Here is a 21,181-nt window from a genome sequence, read left to right as displayed (position 1 = left end):
TCATTTCAGCATTAAATCACCTCAATCCCCTGCCTCTGTCCTCCTGGAAGTTGTGAGCAAGGTCCAGCTTTATCCAGGGCCATGGTAAGCATATATTCAGCTTCACTTTTACCCTCTGAAAACTATGGTCCTTTCTACCTGACAATAACAAACACTTGAGCAAGTTTCTGGTGTGCCAAAAGAATCTGGCTTTCCACCCCATTACATTAGAAATTTAATCAATTCATTGATTTGAATGTTACGACCATTCTTCCTAATTCACACATGAACTCTAAAGGCTCTTAGAAGAGTCTTAAAGTCTCTCTCAAATAAGTAGCCTATATCTCAAGCCTTTATTTTGTCAGGAATTCAGTAAGAAAAGCTGTAATTTCAGAAGTCCACTCTTTCATTCTGGACGCACATTTCCCTATATATGATGTATTTTGATGCTCATGATTTTGCTTTATGCTGTTTTCACTGTGAACCCAGCACACCAAAAGAGGTACAAAAAGAGGTACAAAAATGCTATTATCCAGCATAATTGGGTATCAGCTCTGAAATTCACTTCAGAACAAAAGCCTAATGCAATGTGGGGTGGAGGTGTAGGTTTTCTTGTAGCTGTCTTTACAGGGCTGAATTTTGTTTATTATAGGGAGCTAAACATGTCCCCTTCTTAAAATGATCCCTGGAAGAGGAAGATAAAAACTACTTCGTTTCATTACATACAAGCCAAATTTTTCCTGAAATACAGTCAGAAATCAATGTCTGTATGTCTTTTGAAGAAAAAAAAAAGCCACAATACATTTATTCCAATATTAACAAAAAATTTCTTGGAAACCCTATGGAAATTAAAACCAGTATTTCATTCCTCATCTGCCTTCATATCATAAACCAGAAGAATGTTTGTGCTAGTGATGACTATGAGTGAATGCTTGTGGTGTAACAGGCCAATGAGGTTAACACTTCCTTGCCAAACCTGGTCAGTGTCCAGTGACATGACACTTCCCAAAAGTGTTCCCTTTTCCTCCCAAGCCAGGCACAAGAACTTTCCCATCTTCCTCCGCCTCTCTCCTTCTTGAGATGGGATTTCTAGGCACAATTGTCTCAAGCTCTGACAACAGAATATTTTCTTTCCAAGACTTAGAAACTCTGGCATTCTCTCTCATGCATATCAATGTTGAGAGAATGCTGCAACACATTTTCAGAGCTTTTAACAGGAGCAGCAGATGGCATTTGGTAGAAAGAATTGTTTAATTCCTATTAGATTCTCAATTAATTTTTTTCTTGTGTCAAAGCTGGGTTTGCAGTTATGAATCTAGCATGGATTGTTTAAATCAATGTTAAAGGACTGTTTTGGTACTACTTATAGTAAAAGCTGCCACCATGAGAGATTTGAGCTGTTTAATTTAATTTCTTTTAAATTTTCTGTTACCTTGATGCTAATATCTGAGAAGCTTTTATATCTGCAACCACATGAAGGAAGTAGTAACTCATGAAGACTCTTCTTTGCAGCAACAGGAAAGCAAAACATATACTGTCCCAAATGATTCCTGCTTCACCACTGGGCAGTTTACAATCTGGATTGCTCGTTGCTGGAAAAAGATGCCATCAGTGTTAAGAATTCTTTCATAATGTTTAATGAATTAAATAATTCTAGCCTCTAAAATTATTTGAGTTATTTTAGATTTTCCTAAAAAAATTGTCATGCATTTCCACTTGAGCTGTACCATAATATCTTTTACAACAAACTGAAAAGCTTCCAACAATGTGATGTCCCATGTGCCACTGTCCCACAAGTAAGAATATATCAGAAGTGAACCATTTGCATATAAATTCACCCTACTTTAGTAAGTACTTGAAAACAAAGAATGGAAAAGGCATCTTTTTTGTTACACTGAATGATTTGATTTCAGTGTTCCCTAAAATGGCATATATAAATTTTTTTGTCCTATTCTCTTCAAAGTGACTTTTTCTCTCATTTTTTAATTAAGAACACTATCAACAAGAGAAATAAGTGGTTTATTTTTGTCAAAATGACTTTTGACTGCCACCACTGATTATTTTTATTTTTCCTCTCCACAACTCAGTTCAATGCTCCTTTCCATTGCATAAGAGAAGAAATATTTGAAACCACAAAACTGTTTCCTTTGGGGTAGGAGGAGACAGGCAGAGAGGAAATCCCATTCCTCCTACCCCTAGATTTTGGCTTGGGCTATTTCTTTCTTCCTTTATTCTCTGTAAGACGGTGCTCTTGGGGATATTAAAAAATTAAAACTGGGTTTTGTGGACCTGGACTATAAACTCCATGGCCTATGCTGCCCTATAGAAGGCAGTAGAAGGACTCCAGGGACAGGCTCTGGCTCGAAGATGGCTTTTCAAGCAAGCAAGCCAACATAACAGCTCTGGAAGGTCATACTCCAAGAGCTTCAAAGCCTGCTGTGCCCAAACCCTGGGGTGGGAGTTTGAAAACCTGGGCCTAAGTTTCTGTTGCTGCTCAAAATGTTTTGGATAACACAAGATTTCCTGGGCACCTTTCATCCTGTGAATTTGTGTCTTCATGTTTACTTTCTTTTCCCCTATTCCACACTTACCTATTAGGATCAATCATGATGAAAGGAATTCAGAATTTTGCTGTAGACTCACTAGGCTGAAACAGCTCTTTAAATTCAGGAAAAAAACAAACCAAACCCCAAAACACGCACAAAAAAACCCCTGCAGGTGTTTTCAAACTGTTAATCCAGGGTGTCAGGACAAAGTGGAGACAAATTAATAGCTCACTGAGATGTAAAGGGTTTTGCTCTCCACACCTCATTCATCCTTTCTCTCACCTCCATCCACAGACATTATCCACTCCGTTACTTTTATCACCACATGAGAATAATCACAATGAAAAAAATTGCCTGAACTCTTTATGCATGCAGAAACTTTATCACTTTCATGCCATTTCAGTGAGCTGAGGTGGTTTACCCTTTGAACCACTGAACCCTGGTACACAGGGAGGAGTGGGAGCCCACACTGCACACGGGGAGTGCAGCAGGGAAAAGGTGCCCTGTCCATGCAGTGATGGTGAGCTGACCTTTTAGCTCAAGATGTACAGTAAACCAGGGTATCACATCACCTGCATTTATGGGAAAATGTGTTAAGTGCCAATATCTGTGAATTGTTCATTTACAGCAAATGCGGGCTGTGGGTGGATGTATGGGGATGGTGGCAGTTTTCTCTGTATATGTGTTCCCCTTGTTTATGTGAAATGTTTTCAATATTCTGTGTTGCTAATCAATACAAGTCCAAGATTTTTCAAAAGGTAATACATCAAGGGATGGCACAACTTAAATATGGTAGAAGATTTTAAGGTGATTCTTTTTTTATAGAAAATTATGGAGAAAAATAAGCTGTACTTACGAATATGGTAGCCTTTAACTGTACAAGCCAGGCTAAATGCCTGAATCACCCAGCAGCTCTTCTGAATTAATGATTCAATGTAGCCACATGCTCCTATCTGCAAGTAAAAGGGCAGTTTTATATAAAAAGACATAGCAGTAATAAGGATAAGAAAAATTATATCTTTTTACATTACATGAGAAATAATACAGCCAAGGGCAGTCGAATTATTCCCATTACTAAAAGAGCTTGGAAGAAAGAGTGGCTTTACCAGTGACACACAAACTAGTCTTAGACAGAATTTGATTTTTTGATTATTAGTGAGACAGGAGGCATGTGGGGCTTGTTTGAGTTTTTGCACAGAAAGGGACACATCTGGCATACGATGCAATGTGACAACTAAGCAACTTTTATAAATCACTGACTTAATCCTGCAAACATACACGGACAAGTTTAAGATGCATGTAGCTCCACTGAATTCCCAAGCATAAAATGAAGCACATATGTAAGCATTTAGAACATTTGCAAATTCAAACCACCCATATATCAATTTTATTTCAGCGTAGTGACTTAAATAAATGTAAAAAGAAAAATGTCTGCTCTTTGCAGTCCAGCACTAAAACTGTTCAAAGCTAAAAAGCAACTGCCAGGAATAAATCTAAATTTATGTGTCAAAAAGATTGAAATTACTGGCTTGTCTTAATCACCTGTCAGTACCACTGCAAGAATACATATAAAAGAGTTAATTAATCCAAGAAAAATCTTTCATATTTTGCAAAAGAATTTGACATTTAATTATCAAATACATCTGTTTCCACCTATATTTCACACTAGTTCTAAAGGAAACAGGAATGGAGTTTGTAACTTTGTAGTCAACTTCACCAATTACATTACATCACACAACCGCATCTCATACTAGTTTGAAAATTCTTTATTTAAATAAATTGTGTAATTAAATGTGCACTACTTATCAGCAGCATGACTAATTTTGCACTTCTTACTCATTTTTCACTCCACTTTTCATGAGACTTCTAAGGAGAGACTTCATTAGGCAAAGAAACCAGAACCTGGCCCTTAGAAAGCAGCTTGTGAGCTTTTACAGAGCCCGGCTGAGCACAAGGGTGCACATTTCCCTATGATGGATATGCACTGCCATTCCCTAGCAATGCTGAACTGAAATGGAGACTGCTTTGTGCTTGCAGAAGGCTGTGGTCCCAAAAAAGGATTTTTAATGACTGCTCAACACACTGTGCACACTTCCAATTAAACAAAGTGCTGAGGCAGAGGAAAGGCATCAGCTCCCTACCGACAGGATGTTCTTCATGGTGATCACGAAGACGTTGTAGGCAATCAGCCAGTCCCAGTAACGCAGAATGCTCCTGATGGGCTTCAGCAACAGGTCTCCACCAAAGAGAAGGAAATAGAAGCAGGCCACCAAGTAGCCCATACAGAATATGCTGATCCTTGTGGTTCCCGTGATGAAGATTATGGTAAGCACAAACCAGAAGAGGTAACTAAATATTATCACCTTATACATGTCTAAGTAGGACCTAGAAGTAAAATAAGGAGAAAAAGTTACCATTTTTTTTTCTGAGGGCAATGCTATCTTTCCTCTTTCTGCACCACTGGCTGACACTTGTGCCCAAGGTCTTCTGGGCATTCTTACACTTCAATATTTGTGCAGGCACTGACCACTAACACCACAGTTAGGGGGTTTGGTTCATGCACAGGTCTGCCTGGGTCACACATTTCACTCCAGCCCCTCCCTGTGCATAAGCACCTTGCTACACCTGGTCAGGGTGCTGTGCTGTGCTTGCTGCAGGATCAAGCCTTGTACCACGGAAGGGAGGAAAACCCGTTCTCACCAAAATTCATGGGAGAGGGATATTATCTGCAATGCCATATATGAGATCTAAAGGCTGTCTGAGATAATCTTTCAAGAAGTCTGAGAAATAGTATAGCAAATCTATTTTTAAAAGCCAACTACAGTACACCCCTGCAAACAATTCCCTATTTATTGATGACTTCTAGGGAATTCAGCATGGTCAAAAGACTAGTTTTCATAAACAGCTGCAAAAAAATTTATCTCTAATGGAGATCAACTGCAAAAGTTTTGAGGGGCAAAAGAACAGAACAGAAATGTGATAGAATTTACTGAAACATTTACCAGGAAGCTGTGAGAGAGAGCTATCTGAAATCAGCCTGGCCCACAGTGGGAAAGAGAGAGAAAAAATTTGGTGTTTTCAGATTTCTTAAAATGTTGACTTAATATTGACTCAGTGAGCTTGCAAACAAGAATATCTGCCAAAGGCAATACCAAATACTACATATACTAAACACTGCAAAACCAACTAATTGTTAGTTTCCTCCCATTTATAATGTTTTGATTCCAAATCTAACTGTGTTTTCAGAGTCTGTTCACCCAGGCTGCGTAACTGCATTTGTCAGGAAACCAGGCAGGGAGACAGAGCTAGAGGAGTGCACACAGACTTAAGCCAAACCATGTAAGGAGCAAATGAACTAAATGCACTGTATGAAGCCACATAAAAAGGCCCCTGCTGCTTGATGTTCTCAGGCTCAGAACTTTCTAGGAGTATGTATTTATAGTCTTACATTTATAGGCCTGTATTACACATTTTACCAGAGAGGCATTTAATGAAAGGTAAAAAGAAAGCATCTTTATGTTTATTTCCCACAAATATTTAAGAAATTTGTCATCTACTGCCTGTGAAATCTAAAAATATCATGACTTTGGAGATGTTACTGGGTTCTGGGCAATAAAACATTAACAAAGAATCAATATGCTCTGGGACAATAAAGAAGACATCAGTCGAAGAAGTCTTCATTAACTTGATGTGCACTAGAAATGGTGCTCTCATTGTTTCTCCAGAAAATAATATTCTGTTTGATATTCCTTTAATAATAATTACTGGTGTGTGGGATGGCTAGAAAGAGATCACTTTTCTGACACTGCTCTATTTCAAAAGGCCTGTCCTTTGCTACCAACAAAATGCACCAGCATATTTTGAGAAAAGCCCAAAATGGAATCAAATTGATCCAAAACACATCAATGTCTTAATACTCTTCAATAAAAATGAACTCTGACTCTTAGAGACAACTGAGACTGTCTCAATCCAAACTTCCCAACATATACATGTGGCATTTTCTTGAGTCATAATTAGCAGCAGTTATCACTCTTAGATTAAAACTTCTGGAAATTAGAGAGCATATGAAAAGGAAGACAATAATCTAACTAATTTTTCACTATAATGGTAGTATTTTGCTACATTTTAGCAGTCATCTAAAATATTAAGTACACCTTTTCCTCTTATATCCAAAATATAAATTAAATATAATAGCCTTGGGCATCTTTAAACCAACTAAACAACAAAAACAAACGTAACGGAAAAATTCTCAGAAGGGAGGAGGCACTACAACTGTGTCAAATGACAAATGATGTAGTCCTTTAAGATGGAACTTTTATAACTGACTTTTAATTGAACTTTTTACTGACTTTTATTACTGTGTAGTTACAAGCAAATCCAACAATAAAAATGGCTCCCAAGAATTCATCTTGGAGTGGATATCTCACAAAATGATGCTCAAACGAGTCAGCCAAAGCACACCTAAACAATGAAGACCACCAACCATCCAAGGTGCTTCTGTGCTATCCCAAGAAGGTGGCCACATTGAACACAATGGAGAGAACCACTCAAGTTGTTTCAGGTAGAAAATCATGTTTCTTTCAGTTACAATATGCAAAATCTTGTCTGTTACAGCATAGAGCCACACATGCCCCTAATTTTCACTAACTGATATGGATAGGCCAAGTGCTGTAAGAGCAGGAACGAAGACATGTCTTGGTGGGGAGCTCTCTACATGTTACCTCTCAAATCATGTGACCCATTCTCATACATAAATCTTTAAATTCTGCCTCAAAGCCCAGAACGTTAGGAAGCGAGGAGTTTCGCATCCTTGCTCTGGGATCATAATATAACAGTGTGAGGCTGAAGGACAAAGACACCTCAACAGTTAAAAAGACCCTACACAAACCCATGAGGACACTTGAGGTGCTCACCCTCTGTTTAAAAGCTTCTACACAGACAGGAGAAAATGCTAAATCTTGGATAGCATATACTGTGATTTTATGCTTTCACTGCAGACCACATAGATCATTAGATTAATGTCACGTAAATCTACCAAACTCTCATTTTCTAAGTGTTCTTTAAATCTCCCTTCATTCACCAAGAGCAAAAGGCCAACCTCAGGATGTGATATTTAACAATACACCTTAGAAATCTGCACAGCTGGTTGCCCCGGGGACAGTCCCACCCCTGGTCATCCATTCAGCTCTGCATTTCAGCCTCTTTGGCTTTGGCTCTTCGAAATGGTTTCAAGAAGAAAATTTGCAAAAGCTTATTTACTTTGAGGGAGGACAGAAGGAGTGGATACTTTTCTGCCCAATTAGCCTCCGAACCCACTCAGTGCTGGTGTGATGAATGCAGAAAGGTGGGAGGGTCCAGCGGGAGGCTAAGAACACAGACACACATCTGAGTAAGATTAGCCACCACACCAGTGCACCAAAAGCATCCAACTACGGCTTTGACTACGGCATGACAGCCTCTGAATGAGAAATTACACAGAAGAAACCTGAAAGATTAATGAGAAATAAAACCCACTGATTTTCCGACCATGTCATTAGTAGAACCCACTAATACTCTGGATAACATTTTGGAAAAAATTACCATATCAATTTGCACAAAACCAAGGAAGACAAAGCCTGAAATTCACTCCACACATCCATCAAAGCTATTTTAACTTCAGATGGCTCTCTATATCAAATTATCTACTTTTATTTTCTAAAGTTTTATTGGTCTTACGATGATTGCTTCAATATTTTATCTCCACAGGAATTAATCTTTAACTGTAATACAGTGCAGCCTGTTGCAGAGATTGCTCTAGGTGTAGTTGTTTTCCTGGCATGCTACATGATGTGTTTGGCTATGATCAGCCTAGTGTCTGGACCTCTGCCTGTAGGCACCAAGAGGTGCTGATGCTGCAGCCAATAATCCCTTTCAGGAAAAGTATTTGTCCTCAGCCAAATGTCCTGCCTTGAAATTTAGGGGAAGAACACACTTCTGCTTATACAGTGGTGAAAGCCTTTTTTGGTGATCGATGCAGCTCAAGGGTTCTTCATGCTGGAGGAGCTGCTGTTGTGTAGTTTCACTGTTTTTCCCTAGCAGCCCCCTGTTTTGAGCATGATACCCACCTTCATATAACCCCAAAGCTCCTCCTGTAGCCTTCTCTGATGAGCTACTGCCCCTGTACATATCTGTTCAGTGAGCTTCACCTACTCCCAAATTTCTTCTTTCTTTCTTCCATATTTCCTATTTCTTACACTCTTAGCAGCCTGTGTGACCCTGCATCAGAGCTTATTTCCCCTTCTAATCTCAACATTGCTAATGTTCCCAACCCAGCTTCCATCTTCAAACCCTCCCCCGGAGCTCTGCTTCAGCTTTCAGAAGGGAGTTTTGTTGATTTTCCCTCTGCCAATAGCAACACCTAATGTTCTGAGAACTACCTCCCTTATTTCAATGGACTTCTTCAAATCTAGTGTTGTGGATCCCATAGGTCTTATTTCTTACTACTTTTGTTAAATCCTCTCAAGGAACTGATATTCTTTTACGATTACTTTCTCACCAGTGAAGTCCTCCCTTCATGCTTGTATCCACCTTAAAAATACCCAAATTCACAACTGTGTTATTTGTTGAAACTCATTTTTTAGCAATAGAATGTTTATCTGCTTTAAATATGACAGGAAGCCTGTAATGTTCATTTGCAGGTCCTATCTCACTAACATAAGTTGGAACACAGTTCCAAAACTGGCATTACAGCTGCCTTTCAGACACTTCACCTGACTGCCCTCATAATGGTTCCCAGAGTACAGGTATTAAAGAAGACAGTTCAATGACTGTTTCTGCTTCTAAGTGGAAAAAGGCAGATTACAATCCCAAGCTTTTTTCCCCCTGAAAATGTCTAAGAGAATGTCTGAAAACTGCTTGGGAACTGAAATGAGAATTTTCCAGCATGAGAGACTGTGGGAAAGGATTATCCTCAGTGAGGTTGCTTTAAATCCTGTGTCATTCTAAAAGCTCCTATTTCTATTCTTTGTTCTTATTTCTGTTTCAAAGTCCTTTGGATGTGCACTCATTTGGGGTCAAGCATATATCCCCTGGGAAATCTGGGGGTTGAAAGACAAGAAAATTTCAGGAAATCTCTTACTTAGACTATTTATCAATGTTAAACTCAAGTATTTCTCCAGAGAGAAGAAAATGAAGCATTTTGGAAATATGTTCTTCTTCTGCCATTGTTTATGTTGCAGTTACAAGTTTTTTTATCCATGTCTACTAGAACAGTGACCAAGTAGTATCTTCTCAAGCAAAGTGACACTTCAGAAAGGGTGCTTTGGTCTGCAGCTGCCATTCTTTTACATAGCAGTAAATACACATCAGGCTTCTCAGAAAACACAAGAATATCAAGCATAACTTTTAAAAAAATTTTTTCTTCTGCTTCATAATTTATTCATAACCAGGTTGTCTTCTCTTACTGTTTGGCTCTTTCTGACTGACTTTTGGAGAAATGCCATTATTAATTTCACTTGCTTGGATAAGGTTTGAAGCAAGTTCTTGTCCATACTACTAAATGTTTAGACCATTCTCAAACTTCTCTTGAAAAGCATAAGAAACGTTTTTAGACAAGGCCCTCTCAGTTCCAAATTGTCTTGGATGAAGGCCAGATACACACATTTACTTCTGAGGTAGATCTTCAGTGGATTACCCAGAGCTTGAGAGTCCTTCTTTTAAAGATTTATAACTCCTAATAAAATATTCAGTCACCTTAAGGTACTGTCATCTATTGGCCTCTCTACTGGTGCTTCTTTGAAGCAAATTAGGCATTTAGGATTGCATGTGTGCAGTGTAACCTCTCAAAAATAACGTAATTGAAAGTCTGGAATAATCTGTATTGTAGTGAAAGCATTGAAAGAAACACTTAAGAGCTCAAAGAAAGGTAAGATACCTTGAAGAACACAAGAACTATTATGAAGTTCCTACTAAAAAAAGGTATGTTTATACTTAGGGACACCACCCTACATGTTCCCATTACACAGTCATGCACCTAACACTACAAAAAAAACCCCAAAAAAAACCAAAAAAAAAGAGAGAAGTTATAGCTTAAAAGGGGGTGGAAGGAAGACCTGTAAAACTACAGATGAGTGAGCCTTCCCTCTGTGTTTGGGAAGATCATGGAGCAAGTCTTCATGGAAGCAATGTTAAGGCATATGCAAGACAAGAAGGTGATCCTAGCATGGCTTCACTAAAGCAAAATTGTACCTCTCCACTCTGGTGGCTTTTTTATGATGGAATGACTGCAACACTATAAGGTCAACAGATAGAGAAATGTAATCTACCTGGACTTTTGTAACACCTTCAAGATGGTCCTACACAACATCCTTGTCTTTCTAGACTGGAGTGACATGGATTTGACAAATGGGCTATTCAATGGATAGAGAATTGGCTGAATGGATACAGCCAGAGAGCTGGGGACCATGGCTCTATGTCCAGGTGGAGGCAGGTAACGAGTGGTGTCTCTCATGGCTCTGACCTGGGACAGGTGCTCCTCAGTATCCTCATCAGTGACACAGAGAGTGGGAATAAGTGCACCCTCAGCAAGTTTGCAGATGGCACCAAGCTGAATGATTCATTTGGCACAACAGAAGAACGGGATGCCATCCAGAGGGATCTGGCAAAGCTTGAGAAGTGAGCCCATATGAACCTCATAAAGTTGAACAAGTCCAAGCACAATGTCCTGCATCTGAGTCAGGGAAATTCCAGACATGAGCACAGACTGGGAGAGGAATTCATTGACAGTAGCCCTGATGAGAAGGACTTGCGGGTTCTCATGGACGAAAAGATGGAAATGAGCTGACAATTTGCACTCACATCCCAGAAAGCCAGCTGTATCCTGGGCTGCTTCAAAAGAGGTCAAGGGAGGTGATCCTCCCACTCTACTTTGTCCTCATGAGATACCATCTGGAGTAATGTGTTCAGGTCTGGGGTCCTCAGTCTGTTAGAGTGAGCCCAGAGGAGGTCCAAGAACATGGTCAGAGCACCTCTCCTATAAGGAAAGGGTGAGAGAGTTGGGGTTGTTCAGCCAAGAGAAAAATCTCTAGTGAGACCATATTGCATTCTTCTAGTAATTAAAGGTGTCCTATAAAAAAAGGAGTGAAGTGTTTACACAGGGATACAGGGATAAGACAAGAGGAAGGGTTTTAAGCTAGAAGAGGAGAGATTTAGATTAGATATTAGGAAGAAATTCTTTACTCAGAGTGTAATGAGGCACCGGAACAGGTCAGCTGGAGTTGTGGATGCCTCATCCCTGCAACTGTTCCAGGCCAGGTTGGATGGGGCTTTGAGCAGCCTGGTCTAGTGGAAGATGGCACTACCCTTGCTTGCAAGGCTGGAATCAGATGATCTTCCTTTGAAATGGAAGGTCCCTTCTATTCCAATGCAAACCAGTCTATGATTCCATGATTCCCTGCCCAAATATTTACAAGAAAAGATATTATAAACAGGAATATCTTTTGTTCCTGAATGTGTTAATTAATGGGTTTTCTAGTAATTAATGATTCATTTTTCCAACAAAAATATCCCTGTTCTTTTCTCTTTTTCTGCCTTGTTTTCCTTCTTCTCCTTATTCACACAACATAAAAGTGTCACATGAAATGATTTCACAGATTTTTGACATTTAGGTGGAAATAATATAAAGTGATTGCAACCTATTTGTTCAGCTTACCTCCACTAATGGGTTTTTTCATTTTCTGGGGCTTTTTGTACTCTCAATCAGTTACATTACCTACTTCCTAATATATGCAGCAAACTTCCAATTAAATGGTTGCATATTGTTAATCACCTCTCCACAGGTCTCCTTGGTCAGCACACACCCAGCAGTGTGTCTGAGTGGATGTCCTGCCACCAATGGCTTCAAGTTGATGCATCCCATGCACATGAACCAAACCACAGAAATTAACCCAAAGGGTTGTGGAGGGGTAGAAGGCCAGTTCAGCTTGAACTTTGCTTTCCTGACTCCAATTACCACCCAAAATCTTCAAATATCTTCTACGCTTCAAAGTTTCATGTTTGTCCATTTGGGTATATCTTATACGGATGTTTAGAATTACCTATCAGATTCCAGAGAACATTGAAAAGATCACAAAAGAAGCTGTTTAAAAAACAGTGATTTTCTTGTCTTTTTCTCTTCTGAAGACAGCGTTAAAATACACTCCCATCAGTAACGAGTTTTTTTCAGAATTATTTTTTTTTCTGGACTTAGGGAAGAAAATTTGATTTTTCTGTCAGAAACCAGTGATGGTTTTTACCAGTGACTAAACATATCAGTGTGCCCAATGCAACTGCTGCATCAGCTTTTGCTAAGATGGACACAACTGCAGTGGCAAGAGAAAAACTCAGGCAATCTCCACTACATTTCCTCTCAACCAAGCCCTATTTGTTAGCTATCTTTTAGAAAGCATTCTCATTTGATGAAGCCTTTTGAAGAAAGATTAATATTTGTCCCTTCCTGCTTACAGAATCTACAGCACTGGGTTCACTGTGTAGGCTGGAATTCTCAAGGGGAAGAACTGCTCAACCTTTGCCCAGTAGCAACTATAAATCTCTGAACAAATGAGTCAATTGAATGTTTCAATGTAACAGAAATAGCAGGATCGTCCTAAAGATCTTGAGTAGGACTTCCAGTGATACCACTTGTCTAGTAAAAGAAATAAGCCTGTCATCAAAAGAAGGATTCTTATGGACAATAGTTCTACACATTTTTGTATTCCTGTCATACTCAGACACCTGTTGGTAACATGCATTCACAGATCAAGTCTGACAGAACACCACAGCTAAGAAATCTTCCTCTTCCCATTTACTCTTGTGATAGTGCATTAACTTTCAGAGACAACTTCAAATAAGAGCATGTCCAGCAAAATTTAGAAGAGCTGAGCTAATATGTGTTTTCTGAAATGATCACACAATGGAACAGTTCCATTGTTTGAAGGCTGTTCAGAACAGACTGCCTCAAACTCTGCCCCTTCATATGTTATTCACCTTCTTAACCTTGTATGCAGTGCTCAGGAACAGAAGGACATGTCAGTTGTCCTTCCAAGACATTTTTATGGTTCTTATGCCTAGATGAAATAGCACAAAGGACAGTCTCTTAGAGTATCATTTTGATTGTGCTTAAACAACAACTCCACAGGACACAACTGATGACTTGTTGGGATTAAACACGTATATGGAAAACTGCAGACTACAATGGATTCTTGCTAACATGTCTGTGTTTGGGGGAAAAACAGCAGAGCGCTTAAGTCCACCATAAATGCTGCCCCACTAGGCGTTCATGGAAGGAAACTCAGATTTGAGCACCAAGATTTTTTATGGAGTTGGAAATATAGAGGATTAGATTAATCTAACAGCCAAACTACTCTTTTTCTCAAACTTTCTAAATCCACATGTGCACAGATAGCATGCAAGAACTTGTGACCTAAAGGTGAATATTTTGCAATGTGTTGGTTGTCTAAGACAGTGGTGAGACATGACTTTAAAGGCCTTTGCCAAACTAAACAAGTCTATGATTCTGTGAATGCAGGCTTTCAGGCAAATTTATCACTGAACTTCTCTGGAGAGCACTTAAAACAATCATCAGTTTTAGGAAGATGTGTTTGCATCCACCCTGTTCTAAACCAGATGCTGAGTACCCAGAAATTAACTATCTGCTCTCTAATACAGCAGTATGTTACATGGGAACATACATGAATACAAATTTCAAGTAAAATTGGAAGCTGTGAGAACGACTTTTAGCCTAGTGAACTTTATGAAAAGGAAGCACTGTATTTTCCAAGTGTTTAAGATCCAGTTTTTACCGGCAGTGGATGAAGTCAGGAACAGGATTATGCTGGCTAAAAGATGCTGCATCAAGGTTCATGCAAATTTCCACATTGTCTCCAGCCATGATCCGTACTGCAGCTTTATTTTCATCCTCAAATGTCTGCCTTTGCAAGGATGCACACAGAAGCAGCATGAAGTCATCTAGGAGAAAGTAGTGATTTCAAGGAAAAACTCAGTCATCAGCATAGGTGTAAGGAGATGTATCATAATGTAGTTACCAGACCATTTTCCCACACTTTGAACCTCCAACACTGAGTGGTTTTCAATGCAATCAACTGTGAATTGAAATTTATTAATGCCTTTAGGTTTTTTGACCTGTCATTGTCTATGACTTTTATGGAGAAATAAATGGAAAAAGGGGAAATAGTCATACATTTTTACATTGAATTATTAAAAAAGGGATACAGGAAAAGCAGATGCAAAAATTACAAACTCTGTGAATTTTTCTACTACATTAAAGCCATGCTTAGTATTCAATCACCCAAAAAATCTGTCATCTTGCTACTGAAGTGTAAATGAAAGGCTGGCTTCAAATTCCACTGTACAGATGATTTAAGCAAAGGATATATAAACACTTTATAACAATGTGCTAAAATACTTACACACAAGGAAGACAGGGTTTGGTCTCACAATGAAGTCTGGAAAGTATAACCACTTTATGATGTTGGAGTTGAAATTGGCATTGCCACTTCTCCATGGATAGTCTGTGTGGCAGGAACATGCAAAAATTCAATCAGTACTTCATAACAATTACTTAATCCTTTTCTGCAGAACACTTGCCAATTTTCCAGCATTTTTTCTATAAAAGCAACAAGCAGTAATTTTACATAAAGGGTGTCCTTACCTTTACAAGGAGCAGGTGGGATGCCAATGCAAAGGAAGTATTGGAATGTAATGATGCATGTTAGAAAACAGCAATATTTTGGCCAGATCTCTGCAATAGCTTTTCTCCTACGTCGATACAACACAGCAATCAGACAGAAAGCATGAATCATTGCATAAAAATCCATCCTTTGACCAATTACATTCACTGATAGAAGAAAACAGGTCTGGAAACAAAGTAAAGAAACATAAACAACTTTTACAATCTCATGACTAGTCAATACAGCAATAATAAATTATTGTGGATCCTGACAGAATCCCTGGATGCGCCTGTGTCTGACTGCAAGAACCCTGTGCAAAACAACATGCTCCACCACTCCAATTTCCACCACTCCACCCAAACACCCAACTTTTTTATACTCTTCTGCCTTGAGTATGTGTGATATCTAAAGATACCAGAAGGAAAGAGCCTTGTCACAATTGCTAGTATGTGAATTGTTTAATTGTTGCCAAGCAAAGAACACATTGCACAGCCACATAATTCGATAGGATGTACAGATGTGGAAATGAAGAGGAACTATTAAGATTGGTATAACTAAAACATGTTATCGTGTAGGAAATGGACAAGGCATTTGGACCATACAGCTTCTATCAGTGATAGACAAATCCAGTCAATTTCTGCAAGACAGCTTTAGTTTTCCATTATTCTAAAGGCTCTGCATTTCAGCATTTCTGTTCTCTGGCTTCACTGAAAGCAGTCCTTTCACTCAGTTCCATGAAACATGTTTTGAAACTCTGTGAAAACTTCATTTATTCAGCGCACTATGCTATTTTGGCTTTCTCTCTCCCCAGATTAGTATGATTTGAAATTATTTCCCAAAGGAAATAACTTGCTGGGCTTTTTAAATTTTCAGTCATTCTTAATCCTCAGATGGCTGTGAACAGTTTACTCCATTGATCAGAGTGGTGGTAATGTTTAACAGATAGGTCAAGGGCATCATTTTGATAAAATTTAGGATGCATTACTCTGGGAATTGCCTCCTTGAAATAGGCATAGAAAATTGTGAAAAATCACTATTTATGGAAAGATTTTTTGAAAGTACATTTCATGTGCACATGAACAAACAGACAAGGTAAGGGAACAGAGATGACTAACATGAATGATGACTAATAAGCCTCTAGATGTCAAACACAACCCAAGCTACTATTCAAGAATAACACATTCAAAAGGTTTGGAATGTTAATCTAAAGAAAAGTAATGCATATTTACCTCCAAACCAAACTTGTAGAAGAAGTAGTTTATGAAATACTTGACACAGTTTACAAGTCCATCATCCAGATGTGCTCTTGTAATATCATGGAAAATGGTTTTAGTCACAGGTGCGGTGAGGTTATTTCGACATCTGTAGTATTCTTGGTGACGGTAGATTGTAACTTCAAAGGCCAGAATAGCCAACATCAGTAAATTATTCTATGGGAGACACAATCAGGAGAATTTTAAATAAAAGTCAAAGCCACAAGAAGCTATAAAATTTTGTGATAAGTATAAACCCATTAATACTCAAATTGATGTTATCACTGAGGACTTCTGCACTCCAAAATGCACTGGCACCTATTCCCAGCTACTATGATTGAAATAAATTAAAGTTTACACCAATTCTGGGATTTTGAAGAATCATACAGACATCCAGAAGACACATATAAAGACATTAATTAAAAAATACTACAGTAAAAACTAGTTGTGGAAATGAAGGGAAGGAAAACGTCATCAACATGCCATCTCATATTTCATAGATTCTCTTAAGATATCAGGTTTTGTTTGGCAGGTGATAGAAGACACAAACACACACAAAAATAATGTGCAGAGGTTTATCAAGCACTAACTTTCCAAAACAAGGATGTTGGGTAGAGCAAATTTAACCTAGGTACTCTTTCACATGAACAGTCTATCTGTCAGGCTTCTCTCAGGCACAGCTCCTTCTGTCCCAAAGCCAGATTGACTAAGACACAGTCAAGGGTGGCTATAAATTGATTTTTTATTTATCTCAGGAGGGATATCTGCCCTATGCTCAATAGAAGAGAGGTACTAAATAACTGCAAAATCTGGTAAAAAGACCAGCTCAGAGAAAGTCCCTCAAGGAGGTCATAACTGAAGCAGAAGTGGCAAACTCTAGATCTCTGTTCTTTGAGAAATATTTGGGACAAGAAACTCCTGAAACAGGTGCCAATGGGATTTTTATATTTTCTCTCAACCTTAAACTGTGTATATAGAATGTGAGAGATTCTATAAATTAATAACAGGTATGTTTTTCCCCAGGACTTGGCACATTTTCACTGTAAGTAAAGTTTTTTAATCAAGACAGGAATAATAAAACATTGCTCACAGGCATCAACCAAAATCAAGAAGAAAAACAAAAGACATCCATTTACTAGTGTTTGAATGAATGATTCTCTTAACTCATTATATTTTCTAAACTGTGGCTAAGGAATAAGCACTTAGAAAAATTAACTTCTAGCACACACTGTCATTCAGGGCAATTACCCCAATTAGACCCACCAGTCCTTTGGCACCTGAAAGCCATGTATCTCTTCATTACTTAGAGTTCTTAAATACCACATTTCTTAAAAAGCTTTTAACAGATGGTAGAGTCCAAAAGTGATAATTCTACATGAAAGAATAACTTAATTGGTACTGAATCCCTCCTGGAAATGTTCTGTATAACAGATGTGGTTTTCTGTTGCCTCTTTCCCTGTGTACTTCCCTATTATCAAAGGTTTGCATTACATTTTTTTGTGTGTGTGACAGATTATTTATTTCAAAGACAATGCTACTTTCATCACAAATAAGAAGAATATCTGAATACAGACAACAAAGAAGTTACCCTTAAGTACACAAGGAGGGGACTAGACTTCCTCAATCCAACCCACTCTGAAGGATCAACTGGCCCACTGTAGAGCACTGAGGTTTTCAATTCTTCTAAATTGACTTTAGTTTCATTCTCTCCTGGCTAAAAAGAAAATGCAACAGTTATAAAACATTACTTTAAGAGTGCTTGGGAAGGGTATGATAATCAACAATAATACATCAGGTGAACTGTTATTTTTGTAGTTGATATGCTTCCTTTTGCTCTCCTTCACTGAAGTAGACAGCAGTCAAACCTTTTTAATTAATATGCATTTGTACTCACCAATGTACAGTTTCTGGAAAAGTCCTTGGGATCAATAGATGTAAGCTGATACAACATTTTGCAGACAATAATTACACATGTCCAAACAGTGCAGATACTTGATGCCAGTGGGCGAAACTGTGCATATGGCAAAGCAAGAGCCCAGGCAATTAAAAACACAAAGTTAAGCAGAGACACCTGAAAGCACAAAAACAGTACAGAAATTACATGGAGTAACAAAAAAACTGAGAAAGTTTTACCTTTTCCACAACAGGTAAAAAAAAAAAAAATCAAAAGAAAGGGTCATGCAGAAACTTTGAGGAAAATTCTGAAAAAATAAATTACAACAATGCCCACAGTAACACAGACACAAAGTAGCAGAGTGAAGAAGGAAGAACTTTACAATTGGTTTAGGAAGATATTTACCACCGACATAATATTAATACTATTAGAGCCACAAAACTCCAATCTTCCTTATCAACAGATGTGAAATATAATGAACCCACATGCAGCTTCTGCTGCTTTAATACTCATGAAACAAAGAAGAAATGGCACAGATCCATGTGATGAGAGACCTTCATCCTCTTGACTTTGCCCCCACAAAAAAAAAAAAAAAGAGAAAAGTGATATCTTTTTGTTTTTAGTGAATCCTGTCTTACTATCCTGTTTATGAAATGGCTGTGTCACCTACAGAACTCACACTGCCCACACCAAAAGCACAGCTGAAAATGTTGCTCCCTTTTTCTTCAGGCATAGTTCCACATTCTTGTTTCTTAAGAACCAGATCAAGTTTAAGCAATTTTTCTACCTTTACCTTCCCAGTCCTTTTCTATGCCTTCCATCCTTGGATGGTATCCACAAACTGCTTGAGTAGGAGAGAGGGTACGTCTCTTAAATCCAAATAATTGGACTACTAAAATTTTAATACCTGGAGAAAAGGTATTACCTGGAGAAAAGGAGGCTGAGACTCTTGAAACAGAGAGAATGTGGAAGATGTCAAGGCAGGTTGCCAGCAGGTGAACAAACCCAGCTGGATCCCACAATTTCAGTGAGGTGACAGGGGGAAGACCTCTCCCTACACCTGGGTGTGCAACCCCATGGCAGATGCTGACATGATGCGTAAGAGTTTGACAGTGGATGTTTACTTGCCTCTTTCACTGTGACCCAGATGATGTAAGAGGAAACAATTTTGATGATGTGCAGCTCCAACAGCCACCACACAAAGACTTGCATCTTGTGAAAATACTCCAGGAATTTCAAAAACAGCACTGTAAGGCGGTCAATCACCAGATGCCACTTGTTCCTCAAGTCTGCAGGGATGTTCAAGCAGAACCATTGTAAGGACAAAACCAGAAGGTCTCTGTGAAATTGAATACTCCACTAGACAACAACAATCTTTCTGCTTCTCTTCTAAGCCTTAGAGTAAGATAAGATGGAGGATAAAGGCACAGCTCTGTGGTGAACTAACTAAAAGTGGGGTTGAAGCCCACTTAGCTGGGGTGCTTTCCTTCTGATCCACATTCTCTAGAAAGATTCTGCACTTCAAAAGCAGCAGTGGTGGCCTCCCTTGCCAATTTTGCTTTCATTCCTCTCATCAGAGCTCTTTTTGGACTCTTGTCCTCCAGTGTTTTTGGATCTAAGCTTAGAGATCTCACTCAGGAACTAATTCCAGCCCTGGTCCTTCTCCAGCTCAGAAAAATAAAAATTTTTTTGATGTTGGAAGCTATGGATCTGGCCTATTTTCAGAAAGCACAGACTACTACTACTACTACTACTACTACTACTACTACTACTACTACTACTACTACTACTACAACTCAGAAAGCTTTTCAGCCTGATTGGAAGAAATCCATGCACTCTAGGACTTGGATTCCTGTCACAAGGGTTGAGACAATTTAATATGGACATTTTTAGATTTCAGAATTATCTAAACTGCCTTGAAAACAGCACAGCCTTTTAGAGTGTGACCTGTGCCTTCCCGGGACATCTAAATCAAGAAAGGCAAACTGTAGCCCAGTCAAATATTTCCCTCAGTTGAAAAAGCTTTATCAAGGGGAGATCATGAAGTTGGGTGAAAGTATCCCTTCACAGGGGTGTTTGGCTAAAAAAGCCAGCCTCCCAAATAGTACTCCAGTGAGCAAGCTTGTGGCATCACCTGCTACATGTGAGTGTGTATGACAATGCATTTGCTGAACAGCGCTCTCTAAGTGACCACTTTGCTTGTGGGCTGGCTGTAAAACTGTTTCATCTGGCTGGTACATATTAGTACAGAGTTTTCACACTGCATTCAGGGTTTCAGAAGCATTTTGGAGATTAGGAGGGATTTTGCATGCTGTGAGAACATTCTTTATATCAGAGATGGAAACATTTGCAAGTGATACCAAAGCACATCATTGTCTAAGCTGGTAAAAATGCAAAGGAGTTACCACCTTCTTTATGAAATTATTTCAAATTATCACTTTGTTTTATATGTAAAGCACACCAAGTTGGTTACTCATGCATATTTGTGTGAAGAACACATGCACATTTGTGTGAAATACCAGACTTCTGGAACACCTCACAACTAAATTCCATTCCTTTCCTTTGTGTTTTTTCTCCAAGCATAACTTAGAAAATCCTCATAAGAATTCTGAGTGATGTGAATTCTGTAAGCATGTAATTAAACTTGAGAAATTAATTAAGCTACAGAACTGTAATCCTACATGTGTTTTTATAAGCACAATGACAGTATTTAAGAGAAGTCTTTACAGAGTTAGATGTTCTCACTCATTCTTTCATTGCATTTGTTTTCATTTGCAGTGTTGCATCATGCAAGATGTATCCAAA

General features: G+C 38.6%; 1 protein-coding gene across 4 annotated transcripts in view; it reads right to left on the bottom strand.

The window, feature by feature from the left end:
* The window catches only part of PIEZO2 (piezo type mechanosensitive ion channel component 2), a 286,587-nt gene that overhangs the window by 48,570 nt on the left and 216,836 nt on the right, over positions 1 to 21,181 (bottom strand). For all 4 annotated transcript variants that reach the window (XM_030967574.1, XM_030967591.1, XM_030967583.1 and 1 more), the window contains 10 exons: positions 19,505 to 19,665; positions 18,377 to 18,553; positions 18,071 to 18,196; positions 16,459 to 16,659; positions 15,211 to 15,415; positions 14,969 to 15,070; positions 14,342 to 14,507; positions 4,667 to 4,910; positions 3,382 to 3,478; positions 1,412 to 1,571 (listed from right to left, as the gene is read on the bottom strand). In XM_030967574.1, coding sequence (XP_030823434.1) covers positions 1,412 to 1,571; positions 3,382 to 3,478; positions 4,667 to 4,910; positions 14,342 to 14,507; positions 14,969 to 15,070; positions 15,211 to 15,415; positions 16,459 to 16,659; positions 18,071 to 18,196; positions 18,377 to 18,553; positions 19,505 to 19,665 — 1,639 coding nt within the window. The remainder of the gene's footprint in view (positions 1 to 1,411; positions 1,572 to 3,381; positions 3,479 to 4,666; positions 4,911 to 14,341; positions 14,508 to 14,968; positions 15,071 to 15,210; positions 15,416 to 16,458; positions 16,660 to 18,070; positions 18,197 to 18,376; positions 18,554 to 19,504; positions 19,666 to 21,181) is intronic.

Source organism: Camarhynchus parvulus, chromosome 2, assembly GCF_901933205.1.
Source record: "Camarhynchus parvulus chromosome 2, STF_HiC, whole genome shotgun sequence".
In the NCBI taxonomy this organism is placed as follows: domain Eukaryota; kingdom Metazoa; phylum Chordata; class Aves; order Passeriformes; family Thraupidae; genus Camarhynchus; species Camarhynchus parvulus.
The sequence above is the reverse complement of the archived record's forward strand: the minus strand, read 5'-3'. Positions and strand labels throughout refer to the sequence as shown.